General features: G+C 41.3%; 2 protein-coding genes across 12 annotated transcripts in view; one reads left to right on the top strand and one right to left on the bottom strand.

The window, feature by feature from the left end:
* The window catches only part of LOC308481672 (uncharacterized protein), a 395496-nt gene that overhangs the window by 297773 nt on the left and 72234 nt on the right, over positions 1 to 25489 (top strand). For 7 of the 11 annotated variants that reach the window (XR_013988772.1, XR_013988773.1, XR_013988774.1 and 4 more), the window contains one exon: positions 24037 to 24103. The exons of 3 other annotated variants lie outside the window; for them this stretch is intronic. The gene's annotated coding sequence lies outside the window, so the exon portion shown is untranslated. Of the gene's footprint in view, positions 1 to 10338; positions 11564 to 17474; positions 18171 to 24036; positions 24104 to 25489 lie in introns of those variants that run through there. One more of the 11 variants, XR_013988782.1, reaches the window with a different exon arrangement.
* On the bottom strand, positions 13591 to 22990 carry PRL (prolactin). The gene is made up of 5 exons (XM_081014304.1): positions 22674 to 22990; positions 20487 to 20668; positions 18621 to 18728; positions 15321 to 15500; positions 13591 to 14057 (listed from the first exon to the last, which is right to left on the bottom strand). Exons 1-5 carry the CDS (start codon positions 22711 to 22713, stop codon positions 13866 to 13868), a joined length of 702 nt encoding a protein of 233 aa, XP_080870430.1. The 5' UTR covers positions 22714 to 22990; the 3' UTR covers positions 13591 to 13865.

The following is a 25489-nucleotide window of genomic DNA, read 5'->3' as shown; positions in this document are numbered from 1 at the left end:
GTCAGAACCCTGACCATGCTTTGATTCCATGCCTTCAGTAGCACAGGGAACCTCCGTATGAATAGGCACAGCATCTTCTTTCAAAATGAAGACCCACAAATTGCCCTGGTATAGTGCTCATATTCTGTTTGGGTTTGGAATAAAAAGCACTTACCACATACTTTTCATTAGAGCTGGAATAATTCTTCAATTTCTAGGTGCTTCATGATTTATTTTGAGCCAGTGTGTTCCAGCGTGTGATACATAAGGGTGAGGGACAAGGCAAAACTTAAGGAAGAGGAGTAGAGAAAGCAGTGCCTAGGCCTCTCTGGGGCAAGCCACCAGCCTTTTTTGCCGGGAGGTGTGTGTGTCAAGTCACCAGCTATGACTGCCAAAACCACAATTGCCAAAATCTGTTCTTTAAAAAGAAATCTGTCCTTACATCTATTCTTTGCATAAAGAAAATATACTTAGTGTTTCCTTTTCTATCTCAGCTCTCCTACCAGAGGCTTCATTTGACAGTGATGGAACTAAACACATGAAATGGCGGAGTTTTTGTTTGATAAAATCTGAAATGCAAATGGATTACATCAATGATGGGGAAACTGTGGCCCTCTGTTCTTGATAATGGCCTAGACATTGCAGGATTCACACACTAAGGGAAGCAACAGGGCTCTATTGATCCTTATGCTGATCCCTCCCCATATGCAGGTATGCTCTAAGATGGATCATACCCTAGGTTTAAAATATGACCCCTTTCTTCAATATTCAACCTCAGTGGAATATTGGAGGTGATCAGTTAGAAAGTCTGCAAAGCCAAAGGTGACAGATAACTGTGTCATCCAGGGACTGGGATCCTATCATGCTGCATACGTCATTAACTCCAACTCCCATCAGCCCCAGCCAACATGGTTAATGGTCAGGGATGATGGGAGTTATAACTCACACCTTCCTATCCTCATTTGGCGCTCTCTCTTAGGTGCCTCTGGTAAACTCATGTTGGGGTGGGGGGCTGGATCAGGATAAAAAGATTATCACAAATCTCCTTGATCATGGTTGATGTGGGGAAAGGGGAGTGACAGTTGGGTTTTATTTAGCTTCCTGCAGATTCTTTCACACACATATATTGTGCCTCCACTAAAATGGACAATGTCCTATACAATTCTGCTTTAATGGAGCCAAGTGTAGAAAGAGGAGAGTACAGTCACCCTGCTGTGGGGAAGCTAAAGGTGAGCTATCCATCACTAACTAGCCATGAGGCAATCTCTTCCTAAATACCAACACAGCCTTCTTGTTGAAAAATTGGAGTTCTGCTTACTAGCGTTGCCTAGAAAGGGATTTCCTGTAAAAGGAAGTGGCTCCTCTACTCTTAAGGTTACTTATTGCACAACAGTAAACATGAATTTGTGTATGCTGAGTGAGATAGACTTGACAAAAGTCTACTAGCACCTAAAGATTAAATCTTGTCCGTTAGCCAGATGCAAACCCTTTTCCTGTTAAGCCTTTAAAGAAAACCTATCTGAGTCTTCATTATAGGCACAACTGAGAAGATTGTGAGGTTTAGGCTTCCACAGCTACTAAATGCAAAATAAGTGAAGTAGTCCCACACCTTAGAAAGAAATGTATAGCAAGAAGAACATGTATTCTGGTAACTGGCTGCATATTCTTTTCTCCCTCATAACAGTGTGTTTAGTTGAGATAAGGGGTGCACTTCTGGGTCAGAAGCTGCTGTGTATACTAGTTGATTCTCACTTTAAACATGCTAAGTTTTTTGAGGTTTTCTGAGATGTCCACCACAGCACAAAATTATCCTTTGCAGCATGCGTCTACATACTCCTGCCAATCACAGTATTTTCATTTCTGTGTTTATAATTGGTAAATGCTGTTGTCTTTCATAAGTATAAGCTTCTATAGCATCTCTTAAAAGGAGAAAAGCGAAATAAAGTGGAATGGGAAATCCAAGCCCTAGAAATGTGGCACTCCTAAGTGAGGGATTTCATTTAGTTTTGAGAAAATGGCCTTCAGTGGCTTCAGTGACTCTTTAGGCAAAATTCTGGTTGTTCAGGGCAATATTTCTTTCTGCAGTGCAAGGCGTGCAGTTCATATACCATGCAGAATTGGATTCTGGTCCCACATTTTAAATTAATTGTTGATTGGTTGAATGACTCCCTCTTCCCTCCGTATTTTTAGCTACAAGAGAGAAGCATTTCAGAGCAATCTCATTGTCAAAAGCTGATGAATTGCATTGGCATATTTCCCCGAAACACAGCAAATTCTTCATTGTGACTGAGAAGGTTATTTGAAAAACACACTTGGATATACTCAAAAAATTAAGAGCTCTCCAAAAGATCAGGACCTGGCACCTGCCAATTAATCAATTCAGCAAACCAAAATATAATTAATAATCAGATTTATGCATTCAGATATGGTGGCATTAATGATAAATGGAAATGAATGTTGTGAAATTTAATCCTGTGTGTTACTCTGAGCTCCTTGGGGAGGAAGGGTGGGATAAAAATTCAGTGAATAATAAACACTTCATCTTCTGTCCAAGTGGAGTCAGATGCTATAAAAGTTTAAAGCAGCACCCTGTCTCAAATCAGTGGGACACAGCCTTTCCTTTCTCGCCACTAAAAAGCCCTCATTTTCCTCTTTCCTCATTACTATTTTTCTATACTTCATTTGTCTAGTAGTGGGATGTTTCAGAATGTGGCTGTAGGGATCATGGGAAAGTTCACATAGACACCCTTGCCTAGTCCACAGCTACCACTAAGTGTGTGTGTGTGTTCATGTGTTTTCTGATACTGCCTGACAATGCTGAAATTAATGCAGATTGGCCTTTAGCATGCTATTCCAAGTGCCCATTTATTTCCACCCACCGTGATATGCGAAAAGTGCAGGACTGGTTGCAGTCACATGACTTGACTCAACATGCACTGCTGGCTATAGAACTCAGTGTGGGCTGAGTGTTTTCTGATGACAGTCACACATTGATGGGATGATCGGATTTGGCCTTGACAGTGGCAGCATCCACACATGATGCCCAAACCATTTTTAGTGCTATGGGAACAAGCCCTGAGGAATATTCAGAATGTCCTAGTGGGAGTGTCTGCACAACCACAGATGGAAAACAGTGTGGGGTCTTTTAATTTTGAAGAGTCTCAAGAGCCAGCCCAATGGATACAGGTGAGTCATTGCCTGTGGTGAAGTTTTGTACGCAGCTATTTTCTTTGTGTATTGGTATTATTTTCTCTTCTTTTCAGAGCTGTGATTCACATCATCTTTAGCTCTCTAGTTTGGGTGAACTGCAGTTCCCAGAATACTTTGAGGGAAGCAAATGGTTTTTTTCTACATGTATAGTATGTATGCAGCCATAGTAGCTGTCTTTTAAAGGTAGGGAAACTTTATATTTTTTTATTTCAAGCCCAGCTAATCTCCTCTAAGTGCAATTATAATCTTGACAGTATTGGAGGAAGTTTAAGGATACATCTGAAACTCCTGTCTTCACTTGCCTCTTTAGAAAAATATGGCTTGTACATCTAAAAAAAGGATTTGCATAATCAAGTCAGCTAATTAACTAGTCCGACTGTCATATTTTTCACTTTGTATTTTTTTAAAGAAATTGAAAATGCTGGGTGGCGTTTTTTGTCTAACATAGGAAAACTGCAGGAAGGCAGCAAGTTGTCAGTCGAGCTAATCTCACAGCATCCTTTTCTCTCTTTAACGAAATAATAAAGCTGGAGGAGCAGATTTGCCACCTTTCTAATTCTGATCTTTTGTGATGAGTAAAGCTATTTTTTAATAGAAATCTGATAAAGGGGTAAATATGTGCGATCATGAGCTTCAGTGAACGTAGTGGGAGTTACTGATGAAAAGCCTGATTCCAATAATGGAATCCATAGTATGAATAAAAAGGAGGCATGTGTATTTTGTTGTTATCATGAACATACACCAGCTGAATGAATAGTTTGATTGCATGAGCATGTGCCAGCAAAATATGTCTGGCATTAACCCTTAAAACAGCAGCATTTTGGTTCATTCCTTTCTCTTCACCCAACATGTGCCTAGTGTCTCAAGACTCTGTATCTAGCTCCTTGACAATAAAACTTTCCCAGTACATCTTTACAGCCTTCTGTGATGCATCCCTCCTGTACACTGAGCTTCAGTTCCCGCTGGTGGTATCATCTTCCAGGTCATATCTGGGGCAAACAGGCGCAGAAGAGGGCTGGGCTTTTTGTAGCTTTAATAGTTGCATAGAAGAGGGACTTCCCACTAGTTGGTCTTTTATCATCCTTCTAACAAGCTGCATCTACTGAAATTCCTTGTTCTCCACAGTTACTAGAAATTCAGGAGCTGCATTCTCCTTTGCATCTGCTCACCCCCCTGAAAGGCGATTCTGGAAGTGTAAATGGGATGTGCTAACAAATGAGAAAAGAGGCTCACCTCTGAGAATTCCAGAGAGTGGTAACTGCTGTATACAAAATTCTGGAACAAGGCGCCACAACTCGTTGCCCACAAAGGCGAGCACAACCTGACTGGGTGGGTTGTGCTAGCCTGTTTTAAAGACAGGTGTCAGATATCAAATCAATCCTCCTAATCCCAGAATGTGGAGTCTCAGTTACAGGTGTTTGCATGCTTATAAGCATTTTTGGTCTTAACCACCATCCCTTGCCATTGGGCAAGGGAGCTGATAAGCTCTATAGTTCAACGTATCTGAAGGTCACCAACAGAAAGAGAGAGAGCCAGGAAGGGGGAAAAGTTACATGTAAAGTGGCAGTCTCCCTGTTTTATGAGAGCTGGATTAGAGCAATATTGGGGGCGGGGGGATTGGGGATTGGAAAGTAGAAAGGTTCAGACTTGGTGGTTGTACCGAGATGGTTGTACCAATCCTGAGTTTCTGGAGCTTTCACAGGAAGGGGCCTTGTCCCCCACTAGAGGGAAATCACAGATACATAAATTTACCCTCAGGATTATTTTGCACGCACTTTGTGTGGAAATGGATCTCTATCCCTGAGGCAGTCCTGTGCTCTAGTTATATGCATTGGTGAGATGATTTAAGAGTCTATGGGCTGTGTGTATGCATTCTGTGATGCTCGTTAAAAGTTATTTGATTGAAACATGGGGTATAACTTTTCAAAATAAATAAATATGTCAATGGTATCCTTTGTGAATTTTGTATTATTTACTAAAATGCATGCAGAGCTCTTTGAAAGCAAATAAACACCCTCTCAACAGGAAATACACTAACCTTGCATTTTATCCCTAGAGATAAGCTTATCCCTCAAACTACACCCCTCTTTCAGCTAAACCCAGCTTGAAATTTCCTGAGTATACTCTTTCGGTAAGGAGCTACTTCAGTCTTGTGTGTGTATATGTGTGTGTGTGTGTGTGTGTGTGTGTGAGAGAGAGAGAGAGAGAGAGAGAGAGAGAGAGAGAGACAGAAACACAGACAGAGAGATAGATCATCATTACTGCAGTTTGGCAGCAAAGTATTCTTGGACACTGAACTAGCCTTTTCATCCAGGCTGGCACTTGGGCCTTCACAGAGAGGAAAGGCTGTGAAGGGCTCCAGTTTGGGTTAGGTCTTTGCCTGAGGAGCAACAACAAGGTCTCCCCAGCTGTGGACTATTTCTGTGTTCCTTGGGTGTGATTCTCAGGCTTGGTCACAGACTCAATTCCTAGCTGTTGGCTCACCTCTGAGAGCTGCTGGTGGCCAGGCTTTGACACTTTCACTCACATTTGAAAACTGAATGACTGGTTTCTCAGTCTGAGACATTGTGCTGCCTGAGGCCCCCTGAAGAAACTATGGAGTACCCAAGGGTGATCACTGACAGAGGAAATCCCACAAGCACCTTTCCTTTGGAGTAAAAATGCAACAACAGTAAATGAAAAAGTAACAAATTTCTTTTCCTCCATGGCACCCACAATCATCTGCCTGAGATGAGCACTTCCCTCTGTAGAGCTGCTTACCCATTACTCTTATTCAGGCCTTGATAGGTATTATATTGCACAGTTCAGAGCAGATTCCTAGCTTTCTAGGAATACTAGCAACCTGTCTGGTCCCTTATTAGGCCATATTTTAGGCAAACTGGTGCTAGGTGAATTCACAGTAATCAAACCTGTGCAAACGCGTAACAGTACAAAACCTGTTGAGTTCCAGTGAACAGATTTGGGGATTTATTGGTCAGGCAAAGTGATGTCGTTGGGTTAACTTGACAGTGTGGCATTCTATTTGTAACAAAACTTTCTGAATTATTAAGATGTTATAATGAATCATGGCACATAAGTACAGGACACCATACTTAAGTTTCAAGTTCAAGCTGAATGTCCAAGGTGAAATAATAGAAATTAAGTTGGTTTGCAGGTTCAGGACACTATTCTGTGTTTTGCTTCCATTTTCACGGGAGCCAGAAAAGATGCAAAATATAGTGTAATCTTTAGCATCAAGATACAAGAATGAAATTTTGCATGCTGGTTTAGAATAAATTTTTGGTTTTTTTTAAGTGTGAGACCCATTAAACTCTTGCAACTGGTTTCAAGAAGAAAGCTAAGGTGTAAAAATGTAGTGTCTAAAGCAGGGATTCTTGAACACTATGTCCTATCACATTTGTACCCCATATTTTCTCCAAAAAGCTTAGGGAAGCATATTTACGTTTACTCCATTTTATTATCATAAAAACCTTGTGAAGTAAGTTACATTGACTAATTTTCACTGGCTCAAGGTCATTCTATAAACTCCATGCCTCAACATCAACATCTTTATCAACGACTTGGATGATGGACTCAAGGGCATCCTGATCAAATTTGCAGATGACACCAAACTGGGAGGGGTGGCTAACACCCCAGAGGACAGGATCACACTTCAAAACGACCTTGACAGATTAGAGAACTGGGCCAAAACAAACAAGATGAATTTTAACAGGGAGAAATGTAAAGTATTGCACTTGGGCAAAAAAAATGAGAGGCACAAATACAAGATGGGTGACACCTGGCTTGAGAGCAGTACATGGGAAAAGGATCTAGAAGTCTTGGTTGACCACAAACTTGACATGAGCCAACAGTATGACGCGGCAGCTAAAAAAGCCAATGCAATTCTGGGCTGCATCAATAGGAGTATAGTATCTAGATCAAGGGAAGTAATAGTGCCACTGTATTCTGCTCTGGTCAGACCTCACCTGGAGTACTGTGTCCAGTTCTGGGCACCACAGTTCAAGAAGTACACTGACAAACTGGAACGTGTCCAGAGGAGGGCAACCAAAATGGTCAAAGGCCTGGAAACGATGCCTTATGAGGAACGGCTAAGGGAGCTGGGCATGTTTAGCTTGGAGAAGAGGAGGTTAAGGGGTGAAATAATAGCCATGTTCAAATATATAAAAGGATGTCACATAGAGGAGGGAGAAAGGTTGTTTCCTGCTGCTCCATAGAAGCGGACACGGAGCAATGGATCCAAACTACAAGAAAGAAGATTCCACCTAAACATTAGGAAGAACTTCCTGACAGTAAGAGCTGTTCGACAGTGGAATTTGCTGCCAAGGAGTGTGGTGGAGTCTCCTTCTTTGGAGGTCTTTAAGCAGAGGCTTGACAACCATATGTCAGGAGTGCTCTGATGGTGTTTCCTGCTTGGCAGGGGGTTGGACTCGATGGCCCTTGTGGTCTCTTCCAACTCTATGATTCTATGGGAGATTTGATCAAAAGCAGCCTCAGTTCAGAATCTACATTGAGGTATGGCACTCCCCAGTCCGTACAGAACTGGACATGTAGTTTTAGTTATTATGTATTTGTGTATTCATATCTCTGTGGTCCTTTGGTGCACACATATTCAGAGATGATGAATAAGTCTTTTGCAGCATTTCGGAAAATCTAAGGACTGTACATGTATAGCAAACACAAGGAGAGGGGCAGTTGCACCACCTTGGTATCAATATGTTGAATGGGGCATTGGAAAGAAGAGCTGATGCATGCAACCCTGTTCATGCATAAGCTCTCCACCCGACTGGGCAACCAGGATGTGTAGGGTTCGCAGTGGGTGGAATGCCTATGTATATACAGCTAGGTGTTCAATAGGGTCTCCTTTCAGGTGGCCTTCTGAATTTGAGGTGGGTGGGCAGGCAGTGAATGTGCAGGTATGAGGAGGGGATGAGCTGGCAAGCATGGTCACCCTCCCCCCTCCACATGTGCAGAGAATTTACACATCATCACAGGAGTTAGGCAGCAACATCCCACATGTGCATATTTGATGGTTTGCTTTCCATTATACATGACAAAAGAACTGCCCCTGGTCTTAGGTGAAATCCAGTGGCATCATGATTATCCTGAGTGAATCCAGCAGATGTCTGGTTTTATCAGTCAACGTGCAATATCACAGCTGCAGCTGTAGACATCGTGAAATTCAAAGTTATGAGAAGTGACATTCTGGAACTTCCACTTCTGTGAGATGGGACTATATCTGTTTCAATGATGCTATGGACAGTTGAATTATTTCTTCTGTATATGAATAATTTGAATAGGAAAAGGATGAAAACCTTCAAATATGTGGCTTCCCAAACGGGAACTCTAGAGCACTTCCTCCCAAATGCTTCAGCTAAACTATGCCTTTACTCCAAAAAGAGAGAGAGGAGAACTTAGCTACAGTCAGATTCCAGAAATGGAGATTAATTTTTATTAGAAACATGCCTAATTGTTTTGGGAGAGAAAGCACATACGGCTTCTGCTGTGGTTGCATCTTCCGGTTTGTTCTCGTCTAAGTGGATGTGTTTATCCACCACTAAGCCTTACTTGCCCCCCCCCCCCCCATTTATATGTTTGTTGACAATGTGCAGGGTTGAACTGGCATTTTCATATTTCAATGCACCAAAGGCCCCTTAAAGAAGATGGTTGCAAGTGAGAGAAAAGAGATACATAGCTTGCTCCCTAATGGCTTATTACCGTCACATTTGCAATTCAGATCAGTTTTAAATTGACTGAAAATTTTCAACACATAGCAGGCAGTTTAAACTAATGATTGTCTGGAGGTTCATATCTGACATGAGCTAAGGTTCTGTTCAAAACAAATAGCAAATAATTCCTCCCATAGAGTCAAAATGTCACAATTTAAAAAGTGTACATTGTTTCCAGAGTGTGTCAGTTCTATAAGAAAACCACATACGCAGCAAATATTAGAGGGCCCTATTTGACTCCGATTTTTTCTTGATTTAAAAACAGAAATGTTTATTCACATCTAAGAAGTATGAGCAAAAGTCCTTTTTAAACAAAAAACAAAAAAGCCCCTTCAGAGATCCTAATTGTAAAATAAAAGGCCCTTGGGGCAGTGGTAGGCCTGAGTTGCCTAGCAACCCTCAGCAGGTAGCTGAGATACAGCTGCAGCTGTCCTGATTCTTTCCTAAGAACCTTCTTATAGCTTTTTTGTGTTAATCTTTAACCAGGCTTTTAAATGCTATATTTTCCTCTTCCGTCTTTAGTTGGTAGCTTGCAAGAGCCGACTGCTCAAATTTTCTCCCTCAGGCATCTTGTGAAGGTTTACAGTTTCATGTACCATCTAACCTTATTTTGCATAGCATATTCGGAAGGTTTAGTGAATTTTTTACTCTATGTGAACAATGGCTGCTGTAGGCACACAACTACAAACACTGCCTTTGATTCTAGCTTCATAACTGTGGTGGAACTGTCTTTGTAATGATTTCAGTTTGGACTATATCATTTTATGCTAAAATTTAAAAAAGCACCTTAAAGCAATTTACAATATACAATAAAATATAGTTTAAATGTATTGAAGCACTAGGCAATGTCAGAAGAAGAACAACTGTAGCCTGAAGCCTGGATTGAGTTGCTGTATCAGTATAATTGAAGCTGTCCAATATGCCCAGATATTATGAAAGTTTTAACCGGGTGCCAATGGGTGTGCTTCTTGAGGAGAGTGTTTCAAGATGAGGGACTATTAAGAGAAAACACACATGCTCTGCTCATCCTCCTCCATACTGCAAAGGAGCTCAGGTGACAATTGCAGTCCCCATGCAGGTTTATATGGATATAAGTGGCAGTCCTTTGCATCAGAGTCCTGAGCCATATAAAACTTTTAACATCAAAATTAGTATTTTGAATTGAGCCAGAAACTTATTAGTAGCCGCTACATCAGTGTTATATATTCATGCCTTCCTGCTCCTGTTAATAGTTGCAGGTTTGATCCTTGTATGCGACAACTGCATATTCCTGCATTGCAGGGGGTTGGACAATATGGTCCTTAGGGTCTCTTCTAACTCTATGAGTCTATTATCTAAGCTTCCATGCTGTCTTCAAAGGCAGCCCCAGGAACCCATGTTCATTCTGCTGCTTGAGCAAGTTGCTGTTGGCTTGTTTGCACAGGTGTTCAACATGGTGCGAAGACCTGCGTGTGTGGATGAGGAATCAGAGCTCAGATACAACAAGCATAACTTCCGTGTCAACTAAAACACATCCAGCAGCAACCTGGAACGTACTCCGAACTGTCAAGATAAGCAAACTTCTTAGGTTTGCCGTGTAAAATTCTCTTGAGCTTCCTGGAGTAAAAACAGAATACAAATGAAAATAATTAACATTGCATGTGTACAGAGTGGTTCCATGCAGGCTGCCCAGTGAGGTCCTTACGGACAACAGTTTCAGGAGCTGGTTCAGGCATCACACATCAAAGTGAGACTGCAGGGCCATTTTCTCTTCTGCCATCTCCCATTTTTCCTACCAGTGTTCTTCACATCTCAGAAATGCCAACTGTGAGAATTCTATGTCATACTTTCACTTTGAACTCATTGTTGCTCTGGCTATGCCAGTGCCTGATTTCAGGTTAAAGGTTTTGGTTGTCATGTGGCCCATACCCAGCTATGTGTTGACATAACTTGCATCTTTCTCTTCTTAGATGAAAGCAGCATCATATTGTTGTCTAGCACCTGCTAAAAATAAGTACATTTGAACTCCACCCCCCCTGCATTGGGCTGTCTTGTACGCAATACACTGACCTGGAAGACTCTCTGATGAAAAGAAAAGTAACCTCAGTCCCCATAATTCCACACAAATAGTTCAAAACATTTCCCTAGTATCATCCATTGCACACACAAAAAGTTATTCAGAAAACTCAGAAGTCACTATGCACTTTCTGTGCTCGTGTGATACTTAAGAAGTAGCTTTTTTCTGACAGGCGACGAGACAAAGTCTTCCATTTCAATATTACAAAGAACAAACCATTGCTTTTTATTTCTGTTTCATCCTTTAGATACACCAGGAACAAAAACACCAGCCCCGTTTAAGCTATCTGCTTCTGACTGGGTCTGCTATTAAAGATTTCCTGCGTGGTTTTTGTTGGCACTAAGTCTGGCAGAAGGGACCAAAATCTCTGTGACCCACTGGTCCTGCTGCAAGTACCAAAGGCAGGCAAATTAATTAAGCAGCCTTTGCACTGTAGAATGGCATAAGCCACACTGAAACGATGCACACACTTCAAAACCATTCTAAGGGCAGGACTGGGATGATAAAGCATCTAGACGTTTGGTCTGAACCACCACAAGTTCCTTTGCTTGCACAAAACAGGTCAGAAATTTCCAAGAAAGGGGCCTCTCTGGTAAGATTATCAGGACTTCCTACTTCTATCCATGTTACAAGCACAGTACAAACATTTATTAGTCTTATTTTATGCTGTGGAATGCAGAAGGATGTGCAAATCTTGCAGAAATGGAAAGTCTGGGCAACCTTTTTGGAATTTAAGAGAGGATGCAGCTTAAGGTTTGGTCCAAATATTTGAGTTTTAGCTTTATCAGAGCTAGGTAATCTAGGTATAGGCATGGGATCATTACAGTGGTCTCATTAAGAATAATTTAGAAGCTTGCCTGCTTTAAGCTCCTTTAGTATGGGAACTAAATTTAGCTGTTTGCACAGCTCCCAGTAAAACTGTTTCCAGCACATGACTGAGGTTGCTTTGTATGCATTTCTGCAATAAAACTGGCACACACCTGCCTTGGGTGGTAGAGTAGGGTGGAGTGACCAAGGTACAAGACAGCCTTGTTGGTAGAATTGGAAGCCTGGTCTCTCCATGCAATACATGTTCTGCCTGCCCCTTAGTCCTTCACCGGTGTGAAGGCTGAAGTGCAATATGCCTGGGTAGTGTGAATCAGACTTTCAAAGACCCTGTCTGGGGACTTTGGGGGAGCAAAATGATCCAGCCACAATCCACAAAGGTATCTGGACATCCCATTTGTTTTCAGAGTAAGTCCAGAGTCTGGCACAGAGCTAGTTAGAAACTGTGGATATTTTCTCAGTTAAAGTGAAAGGTCAAAATGATGCTCATCCCCTGCCATGGTCTACCCAGAGATGCAGACTGGAAGCCGGATCCAACCATCACTGTATAATCCCCAGAGAGTTTCCTTGGCCAGCAGCATCCATGATGTAAGTGAGAAGTTACCGGAGACGCAAGGAAACTCAAATCCAGCTGGATTTCAAATTAAACTTCTGAATCACTGAATCATCACAACAGTTTATAGTGATTTCATCAAATTCCTTTTTCCTGTTTTTTTCTCTTTTTTTGCAGTCAGTGCATAGAGGGCCACTCTCTTGTGCTATGAATCTATTATTGTCACTCAAAATATACAAGATCATTTCTGCTGGGGTGTTCCAGCTTGCTTGCTTTGTGAACAAAGGTTTCAGAAAGTGATTCCTTGGGTCTCTTATGTAAAGGGCATGCTAACAGATGGTGAGTGATGTCTTCCACCTGAGGCTGACCACAAATGCAAAATCTGTCTGTGTATGGGACCTTGTACAGTGGTACCTTGGGTTAAGAACTTAATTTGTTCTGGAGGTCCATTCTTAACCTGAAACTGTTCTTAACCTGAGGTACCACTTTAGCTAATGGGGCCTCCCGCTGCTGCCGTGCTGCTGCTGCTGCGCCGCCACCGCGTGATTTCTGTTCTCATCCTGAAGCAAAGTTCTTAACCTGAGGTACTATTTATGGGTAAGCAGAGTCTGTAACCTGAAGCGTCTGTAACCCAAGGTACCACTGTAGTGCCTATCCAAGACTTCAGTGGTCATCACTTGGAAACACAGCTCAACAAAAGTGTTTCTTAAGGAAGTTGGTGAGAGTTGGACAGATAACTAGCTCTAAAATGCTCTGTTCTTAAGAGCTAATACCAAGGGGGAAAGTTGATGTTTCTAATTATTTGCAGGTCCCTTCTGGATTCTACCCACAAGAGCCAATCCCTTTGTTGGTCAAAGCAGAGCTCTGTTCTGGATAGTAATAACAGTCAACTCCAAGACATATTGATAAGCTGCTTTCCAGAGTTTGTTATCATCCAATTCCATATAGCACAGAGCAGGAAAATGCTCTGTAGGCATTGTAGCAATTTTTAAAAATATACTTTAACTGAGCGCAGTCTATTCTTGCCTTAATTGTTGGCCACCCAGATTCTTTACAAAGAAGAGTTTCTGATATTCCTGATGGTAGACAGTACAGCTTCTGGAAAAAAAATATATATCTGCACTTAGTTTCCTTGGCTGAGTGGAGCATAAGTTGTACACAAGCTCCATAGTCTCTGGCCACAATTCCCCAGATGTTGGTAACCAAAGGAGGAAGCAAAACCAAGTTCAATTTCAAACATATTTTTATATTTCAGTATTTTTTTATGTTTTTATTGCATAGTTTGCATATCACTGTGATTAAAGCAGGCAGTAATGTACTCTTAACAGAAAAGAATGGCTTTTCTGAGAGTTTTCAGACACAAACAAATGGTTTGCATCTCACAAAAGGAAAAATAACATGGACATAAATATTGTACCACAGGATGAATTTTTGCGTAAGGCCTGCAATGGGCAGTGAAAAGCAATGAGGCTAAGAGCAGGTCCTTTTGAAGGCGTTAGGTGCTAGCTCCAATTGCTCAACAGTGACTGTCATGGATGAGGCGACACTTCAAGAGTTTCAGATAGCTGTCAATTTTGTGTGAGTCCCTGCGCAAGCAGTGCAGCAGATTGTAGAAGGCAAAGAGGCGAGAATCTTCGTCAGCCAGCTGCAGAGATGGCAGCCCCGACCATCTAGAATAGACTTCATTACCCAGGTCACCTGGGTGAACCTAACGAAGAAGAGAAAAATGTGTATCGTTAGCAAGCATCCCAGAGACAATGTCTGTTTCAGATCAATATTTAGAGAATTACAACATTAACACTTAAAGAGTTGCCCAGTATTTGTTTGAGATGAGAGAAGATCCTTGCTTAGGCTTTACGAAAGCCAAATGGAATTGTGGGGAAAAACCCCATCTCGACATATTTGCTCCAGACAGTAAAAGAAGAAAGAAACAGCTCATGCTTCAACCACTTGAATTGATCTCCATGATTATTACTCATTTACATTGCAACTCTGCTGTGCAAAGTGCTTTCCCAGGATTTATATGTATGTATCTGTAAATAGAATGCCGTACTATTAGCTTTCATGATGAAACAGTGACTCCCTTGGGTGATATGAAAGTATTCAGGCATGAGAACAGAACTTTAAATATAGCACTCAAATTAGAATTCCTTTGTCCAAAGGATAGCTGCCTTGTTTTGAAAGCACACCAAATTTTCTTTGGGAGCTAGCAGCATTTGTGCACTCAAATGGTTGCAGCTTTCCTAATTTCCTGAAATCTATAGGCTTGAATAGTCTTAACTGTGTTGGATTGGAGCCAATATCTGGAGTAGGGAAGAGATGAAAACATTACCATGTTTCCTGTGAAGGGAACCATCCAAACGGGTGGGGAACCTGTGGCCCTCCAGATGTTTTTGGACTACAACTTCCACCACCCTTGAGCATTGGCCGTGCTGGCTGGGAGGTGGATCCAACAACATCTGGTGGGCCACCGATCTAGAAGTTGCGATCAACTTGTATTGCCTGTTTTCAAATTGAGCAATAGGCCCTAAAAACACTGATTTAGAAACCTAAAGGAGGGAGAGAGTGTGTTCCAAAGAGACATGTTAATTATAGAATAGTGGGTTATAACCTTTCTTAGAACACACTATTATTAAAGGAAAGAATAAGATTGCTGTAGTGCTCCACCTGATATTGTGTAATTAGTTCAAGGGAAGGAAATAGAGAAGGGTGTTAAAAAGAGGAAGGAGCCTGCATAACAGGCAGAATGAATGATAGAACTTGCCCTCATTTGGACATATGCAATCTAGGGCTTATGGTAACTTATCACCCCCTTGTTGTCATTTCTGTCATTTTCCAGTTCCTGGAGGTTGACCATCTGAGAGTGTGTGTTTGGAGCACTTGTCCAGGCTCACTGAGTAATTTAGAATGCTGGATTCTGCAGAATACTGTCCTATGCAGTTAGAAGAATTCCCAGGTCCTTTCTACGTACCCTCCCAACGATTTTCTCCATCCCATCCAGAAGCCGTTTGTTTTGCTCTTCAATCTCCATGGCCTTCCAGAGAATGGTGTCAGGAGCCTCTTTGATTCTTTGGACCTCCGAGACCAGATGTAGCAGAGGGTCATTCCAGGAACGGAGAACACTCAGCACTAAATTTAGCAGGTCTTCATGCTGCACATTAGAAAACCAATTATATTTTGTTAAACAATGCCACAAGATTTACACAGGAGATAGATAATCCTAGCAAGTCATTTTTTAAACTTATTTGTTGACAGTCTTCTAGCCTGACCTCAGTTGTCCTGGACTCCTGCCAGGACTACTGTAATGCATCCTGGTTGGGGTTGCCCTTGAAGACTGTCTGGAGTTACAGCTAGTGCAGAATGCAGCTGCTAGGATGGTAAGTGGGGCAGCCCAATGGGACCATGTATCATGCACTAGCTGCCAGTGAGCTACTGGGCCCAATTCAAGGTGTTCATACTGGTGTACAAAGTCCTGAACAGCTTGGAAGTACATAAAAGAGCATCTCCCTCGATACCAACCACCTTGGCGCCAATGATCAACAGGGGAGGCTGGATTAGTGATTACACTCTATAGGCTACTGCTTGGTTGATGTTGACCTGTGATAGGGCCTTCTCAGTGTTGGTTCCCCATTTGTAGAATGCCTTTCCTGGTGAGATGTGTCTGTTCCTATTTACATAGGCGTTTTTTGGTGGAAAGTCTCCTGGCAACCCTGAAATTATAAGCTGTGAGTGTTTGTGACTGTTTTACATATTTTAGTGGTTTTAAATGGTTTTAAATAATGGTTTTTAATTTTTAACTAAAAGTTTTATTGTTTTGGTGTTTGTCATCCTTGGCTCCTCCAAGAGGAAGGGCAGGATAGAAAACAACAACAGCAACAGTTGTTGTTGTTGTTGTCTGTTCGCCATTCTTCCAGACAGTGCTAGAACCAATCAATCAGACTTTGTAAAGTATTTCCAGAAGTGGGGCATTTAGTGTCACTGGTCCTGTGCTGTGAGAGATTCAGTAGGCATTCTTGCTTTTGACTTCCAAACATTTCCTGGTGACTTTTAAAATGCTGACAGACCTATGCAGCTGTTTAAATCCTTTTGACTAGCCAGTTACTTTAACGATTACTCCGTTTTTCATGGCTTTTGCATGTATTTATATACGCACTGTGCACCTCCGTGATATTCTATGAGAGAGTGGTAGAGAAATATTTTTTAAAATAAATAAATGGAAATAATATCTCTGGGCTAACTGGGTGACAGAATCCCCTAAGTACACATTATCAATAAACTGTCCATGCACTCTCCAGCGCTGGTAGACACTGCTCTGTTCAGCCTTGTTGAATGGAATGCCCTTTAATCTGATGATTAGTTTAAGCATTAATGAGACAGTTTTAGAAATACGGGATCTGGAAAATATTTGAAAACATAATGGAAGATGAAATCTGTGGTAGGCCACTTAATACCTTATCCAAAGCATTTCTGTGTCTACGTATAGCATGGCAAACATGCCCAGGCATGGGTCTCATTCCCCTTTGAAGTGTTTTGCTTCTGGGGAGATTTCTTTTGAAACTTTGCCACTGCTTGGGGTGAGCCGGAAGATCAAAGGGGCTTTTTCTTTCCTGGGATCCTCCTAGACATTTTGCTGCCCTTGAGACCTCTCTAATGTCGACACCAACACTTTTCACTTTGCTTACTGTGGCAAAATACACGTACCCTGCGGCTGAACCCTTTCGCGCTCCATAGGTCGGGAGAACTGCAACACTGCGAAGTTCAAATGCTCACACATCATCTCTCTAAGCCAATACAAATAGCAAGAGGGCTGTGTCTCATGGCTTGGTTTCTGAGGAGGCAGATTATTCCGTGGATAAAGGGAACTTAGAAAGAAAACTATTGCCTGGGAATCGATACAGCTTTGGTGCTATATGCTACTTCAGCATTTACAAATATAATTTTTCCCACGAATTCTAATTACCTTGACAAGTGTATGGACTAGAAACTTACTTTAAAAAATAATTATTATTTTAATAAGATGCTTATTAAATTTTATAAGCTAACATACTGGGGGAAATTATATGACACACTATACACTTTTGACAGTTGGTATCCACTACTCTTCCTCTCTCTTTGCCTTTGTCAGTTGTACTCCTGCCTTCCTTTACCAGAAAGTCACACCTCTTTCCTTGGAACAGAATAGATATCAGGCCTGAAGAACAGGCTTTGGGACTTTCCACAGGCCACACATCTACCCCAGGCCACAACACTCACCATCACTTTTTCATGTCCTCAAGTTCTTTTGCCTAGCAAGAATGTCACCTTGCACTGTGATAATGCCTCTTGCTTACTGTCAGGATGGAAGATTGAGACATGACGTTTGCATGGCTAGAATATAGCTGACTGTAGAGAGGTAGGCATCACATCCGTTGCCCCACCTCACCACTTCAGAGGGACAGGCTCGCCCCAGACTTTCTTGACTATGAATGGATCTTCCGATTACCGAGAGCGACATGGGCAACAGAGCCAGAGCAGGCTACCCGGAGGTAACATCCACCTTGCAGTACGCCCACCGTTTCCACGATGGCTCACTACCTGAGGACCCCAGCCAGCACAGCATCCGGCAAAGCTGGCTTAACAGCAGGCATGATGTGTCTTCTATTGTGAACTGAATAGAGTGTTGGGGGTGTGGCGTGTGTGTCCATTAATTTAACAGTGCTTAGCTTGTTGTTGTTTTTAGTTGCTATTTTGTTAATATTGTTTTATGGATTCTAAATGTTGTATTGATTTGTTAATATAATATGACTTTTGTTGTGATTGTGGCGTTTAGCTTATTTTTTTAGTTGCCGTTTTGTTAAATAATTGTAAATATTTCATAGATGATTTGTTAATTATATTATTTATGCTGCGTTTGGGATGCTCTGTTATGTTATTGTTATTTATTGTTTGTAAGCAGCTTTGAGATTCATTTGAATGAAAAGCAGCACAGCAATTCAATAAATCAAAATCAAATCAAAATCAAACCTGCTTTTTGCCTCTGGCTCCACCCACCCAAGGTATTCCTAACTTGTCCCACTGATTACAGTGGGGACTAAATTAAAATAATCATGGCCCTGGATTCAGCCAAGGATTAATGCCTTGTAGATTAATGCCTTGCAAGACTTCCTATGGCCATTTAATGTGTCCTCCTTTCCTTCTGTTTGCCTTTGGACTGAGTCATTGAGACCTTCTAATCTAAGCTACTCATGTGCTTGTTCCTTGTTCTGTTTGCATTCAAATAGGCAGAACTCACATGAATCTGCTGAGCTTGTTCCTTGTCTTCAGGAGTGGTTAGGGACGAAGTGTGGCAGCTGTTAATGGCTTTTGCAATAAACCCTCGGCCCTGAGCATAGCGTTCATCCTGAAGATAAGAAAAATCAGACTTAGTACAGTAGATAACAAGGAAAGAAGAATAAGTAGTAGTAAGAAGAAATAATAATCAGAAGTTACTTCTTCTTTGCAGTTGCTGCAGTTGTGAAATGTATCCTTCAGTTATGCAGGACTTTAATTTCGTATCAGAACCTTATTACACGCCCCTCTAAGACTGTGTCAAATGTAATTTGCTTTAAACTGTACTGTGGAAAGAATCACTTTTGGGGATCAGGTTTCTCCGTAATCTGCTTATAAATAAGAGGGTCTCTGTTTTGTAAAGTGATCCGTAGACTGTGATCCCACTGAGTTGTGTGGGATGAACATTTCTCTCTCAATACCTCTCTGCCAAACTCCAAAGCAACTCTAGCGCCTGGGTCTTTTAATTGCTTCTCTCCTACAAAGCATTCCACTCAGAAAACCCTTTGTTACTTTGTTTTGCTCCTCTAAATGGTTTCTGTGTATAAATGGCAGTGTTTTATTCAATCATGCCCATCTGTTGCTGCTGTTGTGCCTCCTAAGAGCGTCTCTTTCCTTTGGTACGCTGGACCTATTGAAGAAGACCTCCTAACCTGCCTCACTCCCACTTCTTAAACCTAAGGCGTCTTAAGGTGTGTAGGAGCGTTGCTTGCTGAGGTATATGTTGAAGTAAAATCCTGAATCTTTATTCCTGCATTTCTTCATCTGCAATTGAAGCCTTAAATACACTGTCTTGCTGAAATTCATTTCAGGTGTGCATAGCTTTCTCCTCAATCCTTAATACTGCTTTAGAAAAATTAAAAATTATTAATTAAGACTTAATATAGTTGGGACAGTTTATACAGCTTTGATGATGATGCACAAAAGAACCTGTGAGTCTTTATTTCTATTTCAATCATACTTGGCTTCCATATGTGTATGGTCTTATATTGTAAACTGCCCCGTGATCCTCGGATGAAGGGTGGTCAAGAAATGTTTTACACACACACACACACACACACACACACACACACGTACATGTACCTTGGTTTGAATGCCACAAACCCGGAAGTAAGTGTTCCAGTTTGCGAACATTTTTCGGAAGCCGAATGTCTGACGCGGCTTCTGCTTCCTGGGTGCAGGAAGCTCCTGCAGCCAATTGAAAGCTGTGCCTTGGTTTTCGAACGGTTTTGGGAGTCAAATGGACTCCCAGAATGGATTAAATTTGAGAACCAAGGTACCACAGTTTACATTCAAGGTAGATTTATCCAACTGGCCTTTCCAAATAATGGGTGGTACCCAACCAAGTCATTCTCAGAGAAGACCCATTGGCATTGGTGGACTTAAGGTAGTTATAACTCTCTTCCTGTGACTGTAGGCAATGATGTTCTTCACTCTGGTATACTGAGGGTGGCATAAGCCTTGATGTCCATTTTCATATCTACTGCTGAATGGCTGGATGTTGTGGTTTTTAATGTTATTGTTTGCTTTTATATTCTTACTTGCACATCACTCTGGGGTCATACAGGATGAAAGGTTGTCTAAAAATAGCACACAAAGCCCATTGATTTCTCTGAGCATCTCTTAGTCAAACACCGCCTAATAATCATAACAGTACTTAGCACCATATTTGTGCAATTTCCTATTCTGAAAGGGAGGCAGAAGCAAACAGAAAGTCAGCCACCAATTCCCCTTTGCTAGAGAGTTCCCCCTCCCCCATTTCTTCATGTCATCTTTTAGTTGGAGTTCATTTTGTAGAAAAGTATATGGCAAGAAAGGCTTGGGTACTTACAAATTCATTGAACATTTCTGAAGACAGGGAGTGGATATAGTGTGAGAGTTTGACAGCACGGTCAAAAAGATCCCCAAGAGAGACCTGGCAAGTGTCAGACCCATTGGGACAAATAGGTGATGATGTTACACCCTTCCTTGACAGGTACACGTTAGTAATCACCAGGATGGCCAGCAACACACCTGTTCAGGTAAACAAGAACAACAACATCAGATGTCCATCAAGTCCAGAAAGTGAATGGGAAACTTTCCACATTATTCTGCCTCCTCCTTTAATGCTTAACTTCATTAAACCACCATATGTGAGGAAACCAACTTTTTATAGATATGTAATTGTGTTTGCATAAATGTAAGAGTGTGGAAAGATAGGTTGCGCCCCTTTCTTTCTGGCTTTTCCCAAGGGTTGCTTCCTTCCCTACAAACATATGGTATTTAAATTAAATTTGAAGGAGGGTGGCGGGGTCACTCCCAAGATTTTGATTGTCCTGGGATTATGTCTGCAAATTTTCAGCAGCTGTGCCGTTTAAACTCTTCTGCATATGTAACGGGGCTACCAAAAAAAAACTTTAGCACACTGGAATGCATTCAAAAGACTCCTGGATGCCTTGGGAAGGTAGTTCTGCAAACACTGCTTATACTTTAAGACCCGCCCCCCCTTCCAAATCTTTAATATCATATAAATCTGTATGTTGCTTAAAAATGGTCCCCATACCTTTGCTATGCAAGAAGCGTGCAGCAAAGAAACTGATCAGTGAAACGCAAATGTTTTGATTTTATATTTGCCTAAACTATGCTTTAAGTCACAAGTCTATAATAAATGTACTATGATATGGGTCCATTCTTAGGAGAAGTCATAGCTCAGGTGTACAGCATATGCCTTGCATGCAGAAGGTCCCATGGTTCAACCCCTGGCATTGCCAGTAGAAAGTTAAGGTATTTAGGACTTGCCGATCAGAAGGTCAGCGGTTCAAATCCCTGCGACGTGGTGAGCGCCCATTGTTCGGTCCCTGCTCCCACCAACCTAGCAGTTCAAAAGCAAGTAGATAAATAGGTACCGCTTTGGCGGGAAGGTAAACGGCATTTCCGTGCGCTGCTCTGGTTCACCAGAAGCGGCTTAGTCATGCTGGCCACATGACCCGGAAGCTGTACGCTGGCTCCCTCGGCCAATAAAGTGAGATGAGCGCTGCAACCCCAGAGTTGGCCACGACTGGACCTAATGGTCAGGGTTCCCTTTTCCTTTAATGTGACTCTAGAAACCCATAACTAGTCAGAGTAAACAAGACAATACTGGTCTGTGTTGACAGATAGGCTGACCTGCTATAAAATAGCTTCCTCTGCTCTGAACCTCAATTATGTTTATCTGCTGATATTAGTACAGACACACAATTTTCAACGTCTTGTGTTCTGGCTATTTGTGTAAAGCCAGTCTTACACCTCAATCTGGAATACTTCTACTGGGACTGATTGGTCATTATCAACTGCACAGTTATGATTCAAACAGCAACAGTAGTGCTATGCTTTTATCAATACCAATGAAAACACCATCAAGTTGTGAACAAACTTTTTGAGTTCACTAGAAATCTTTTTTGAGTAAAAAAAAGAAGGTGAGAGACATTGCTGAGCCGAATGAAAAGCCACACCATATGCAGTTTTAATACTCTCAGATCATTCCTTTGCATACTTACACAAGAGTAAATCAAACTAAACTCAGTGGGACTTAACTTTGGAATGCATAGAAGTTCACGGTTCATTACGCTAGATTGCTGCTGTTACCAAACGAGTCTTGGGTTGCAGCAAGGTGAAGGCATGATGCTACATTATGTCCCATTATATTTCAAGGAAGAGCATAATTGTAGCAAATTATGGTTTAATATGTTGTTCAGCTATAAGAATTGAGAAGAATCAATGCTCTCCTTTGTGGAAAATGCACCAAGTATAGTGAGAGGGTCTAAATCGATCATGATCCACCAGAATATTCTCTAGTGCACAGTGTGACATTGTGCAGTACCTTTAGAAGAGTTTGTGCAAAAGATCTAAGAAGGTTCCCCCCCTGCGTTGTTACAGAGGCTGCAAAATGACTTACAGTGTGCTTATGCATGCCTATTACGAGTGATTTTAAATTTATTCAGTTTAAAATTTCCCCTTAATCTAAATGAGAGAAATGCCAACAGAGTGGCAAAACACGTACCTTTCAGCGAAAACTTCTTGTTGGTCATGGTAGAAACCATCTCTGCTGACTTGCTTTATCAAACAGAAGATGGAATATCTAGTTGCTGTCACCTTTAGGTTCCATCTTTATATACACTTTGATGCCCATCTATAAATGCAGCAGGATTTACTCCCCCTTTGCTGGTCTCTTTGCTCATCAACAGGATTCAAAGTTCATAATTACAAACATCAATAAGCCTATTCATATTCATCAAAAGTTTGTGGGCTCCAGGAAGGATACTAGTTAATTAAGCTGGTTAAAAGAGTGAGTAGACACATGCCCTGCTTTAAAAATCCTGTAAACTATAACTGTCCTCAATATTTCTTAATTCACCTTAAAATTTACGTCATTGCCAAAATTGATCAGACAGGCGACGGAAATTAGAAATTGGGCATACAGAATATCTATGAAGAAGAAATGCAAAAGATGTTCTTTAAAATATACTTGTCACAAGAACACTGTACACTAAAATAGTGAAGTTTAACTCTCTACTAAGAAATGGGAAAGAAAAAAATAACCTAAACTAGCAATGTGTTTAGATCTTCATTTGATAACCATTCAACATCTTCTTAGTCAAATTCTGAGGGGTCAAATATAATCAGCTATAAGATTAACACATCAAGAGAAGGATGTTTCTCTTGATGTATTTTTAATAAAAATTAAGAGAAAATAATATAATTATTTGTATGTGATAGGTGAGGGTTGTATTCAGCTAGATCCTGTTTGGAGTAGACCCATCCAAATTAATGAACTTAAGTTTAGCATGTCTATTAACTTCAACAGGTCTACTCTCTGTAGGACTAGTGTCAAATACTGTCCTAAATGAGCAGGAAGAAACTTGATGTAAGGAATCATTTATTCCTGGGACGTGTCTGGTGTCCTAGTAGCCATGTGCCTCTGTCTCTCAGTTTGCATTCTTATGCAGGTTCTAGCTATAGCCGGGATACTGAAGTGTGTGAGCTCAGTGAAGCCAAATCCAATAATAAAACTGAAGAGTGAATATAAGATTTGGCTAAAAAGGAATTTCAGTGTGGGATGGCTGTGCGAAGATTCACCAGGGAATTTTGGGATATGGAATGGATGAATTATTTCTCATCACTTCTACGTGGTGAGAAGGTGACAGTCTCTTGTTCTGCAACCACACATTGAAGCCATAATTTGTGCCTTTGAGCTTTAGGCCTTCACAACTGTAATGATCTCCGCAGGAGATTGCCCTTGAAGTCCATTGCAAAACTGCAGCTGGTGCACAGCAGGGCAATCTATCTTTTGGTGTATGTGACTGTATGTGGGGTGTCACCAGGAGCACACAACAACAATGTCTGGGTTTCTTCTTCCTTTCCAGGCTAAACAGAACTTGTGCAGAGTTAACAATTGAGCAAATATTATCAGCGGAATCAGTGAGGATGAAGGTGGGTGCTCACAACCATTTGCACATTCAAGTCAACAGTGCTTGATAGCTCCAGTGGGTTTGTATGGTTTTGCTCGGTAGATGAACACTTAGTGAAAAATCATCGAATCAATGGGTTGAATCAAACTGGTTTGTCACATGACTTAGGCCATTCACAAGAATCCTTCCTCACACAGAAACCCACTAGAAAATAATATTGATCGTGAACAAAGGTGTGTGTTGAAATAATGACCTTAGACAATTTCACACCAGGACCCAAAAGCATAAAATGATGCCCCCTTGTTCTAGACTGAAACACAATTTTTATAATAACATACAGAGATGGAAAGTGAAGTACGGAAAATGGTTTCTTCTCTGGAATGTATTGTGATGCTGGCCTGGCAGTTGTTTCACATGAGCTGAACACTCTTATTGAATGATGTTTTCCAGGCATGGTGGGTGAAGCACTACGCTATGTACACACACTTACTAAACTTGCTAATTACCTTTGGGTTCAGAAGGACTAGGCCTGCCCTGCCATCACTTCAACTTTCAACTAGTCATTGCAGCTGAACTGGTAATGTCTATGCATCAAGATAATGTTTATGTCAATGCTGGGAACATAAAGATAGAAAAGATGGAATCACATATCTGTTACAAGTTGAAAGCTGCACTGCCATTGGCCAACATTACTCAAGTCTTTGTATGTATATGTGAAAGGTCTGGAACAGGGATGGTCAGCCTTTTTTTCTGAGGGCCACATTCCCTGAGGAGTAATCTGTTGGAGGCAGCATACTGGTGGTGGCTAGAGTGAGAGCTGATAATGGGTGGAGAGACAAAGGTATCCTAGATCAACTAATCTAGAAGAAAGACCATTCTGCTTCAATATTCCCTACAGAATATTCTCCATCCTATGCACTGGGTTTAAGAGATTACTCCCAAATAAGATTCCAGAGGCTTTTCTTTTGTATAACAGACCAATATAGCTCAGGAAAACAAGTGAAAGTAATGTCCTTGTGTGATACACACACCTGGCAGAAGCCTACTGATTTGCTTTCAGACAGCTGGGGCTTTTTTCAACTAGAAAAAAGTAAATCATTCTTTAAAAATAAAATAAAATATTGCCCCTTTTAACTGAAAGAGGGAAAGAAGGGAAACCACTTTAGAAAGCTGGGGGAAATAAGGAGGAAATGAACAGGAAAGAAGAAACTCTAATGGGACGGAAGAATTGGGCTGCTTTAGGAGGAGCTAGGATGAAATGAGGTCAGGGACTGTATGCAACCACAAACAAGTTTAATATTATACCAGATGTGATGCAGTGTGTGTGTGTGTGTGTGTATATATATATATATATATATGTGTGTGTGTGTGTGTGTGTATACAGGTATGTACAGTGTGTATATACGGT

This window comes from Podarcis pityusensis (genome assembly GCF_964106645.2).
Source record: "Podarcis pityusensis genome assembly, chromosome: 7".
In the NCBI taxonomy this organism is placed as follows: Eukaryota; Metazoa; Chordata; class Lepidosauria; order Squamata; family Lacertidae; genus Podarcis; species Podarcis pityusensis.
The sequence above is the reverse complement of the archived record's forward strand: the minus strand, read 5'-3'. Positions and strand labels throughout refer to the sequence as shown.

What these genes read in the sequence shown, in the direction of transcription:
- PRL (XM_081014304.1), bottom strand. Translation starts at nt 22,713, where the DNA reads ATGGTTTCTACCATGACCAACAAGAAGTTTTCGCTGAAAG. An exon ending in AACAAGCTCAGCAGATTCAT is followed by an intron (nt 15,501 to 18,620) that starts GTGAGTTCTGCC and finishes TCTAATGTGCAG; the next exon opens with CATGAAGACCTGCTAAATTT. An exon ending in TGGAGAAAATCGTTGGGAGG is followed by an intron (nt 14,058 to 15,320) that starts GTACGTAGAAAG and finishes CTTCTTCGTTAG; the next exon opens with GTTCACCCAGGTGACCTGGG.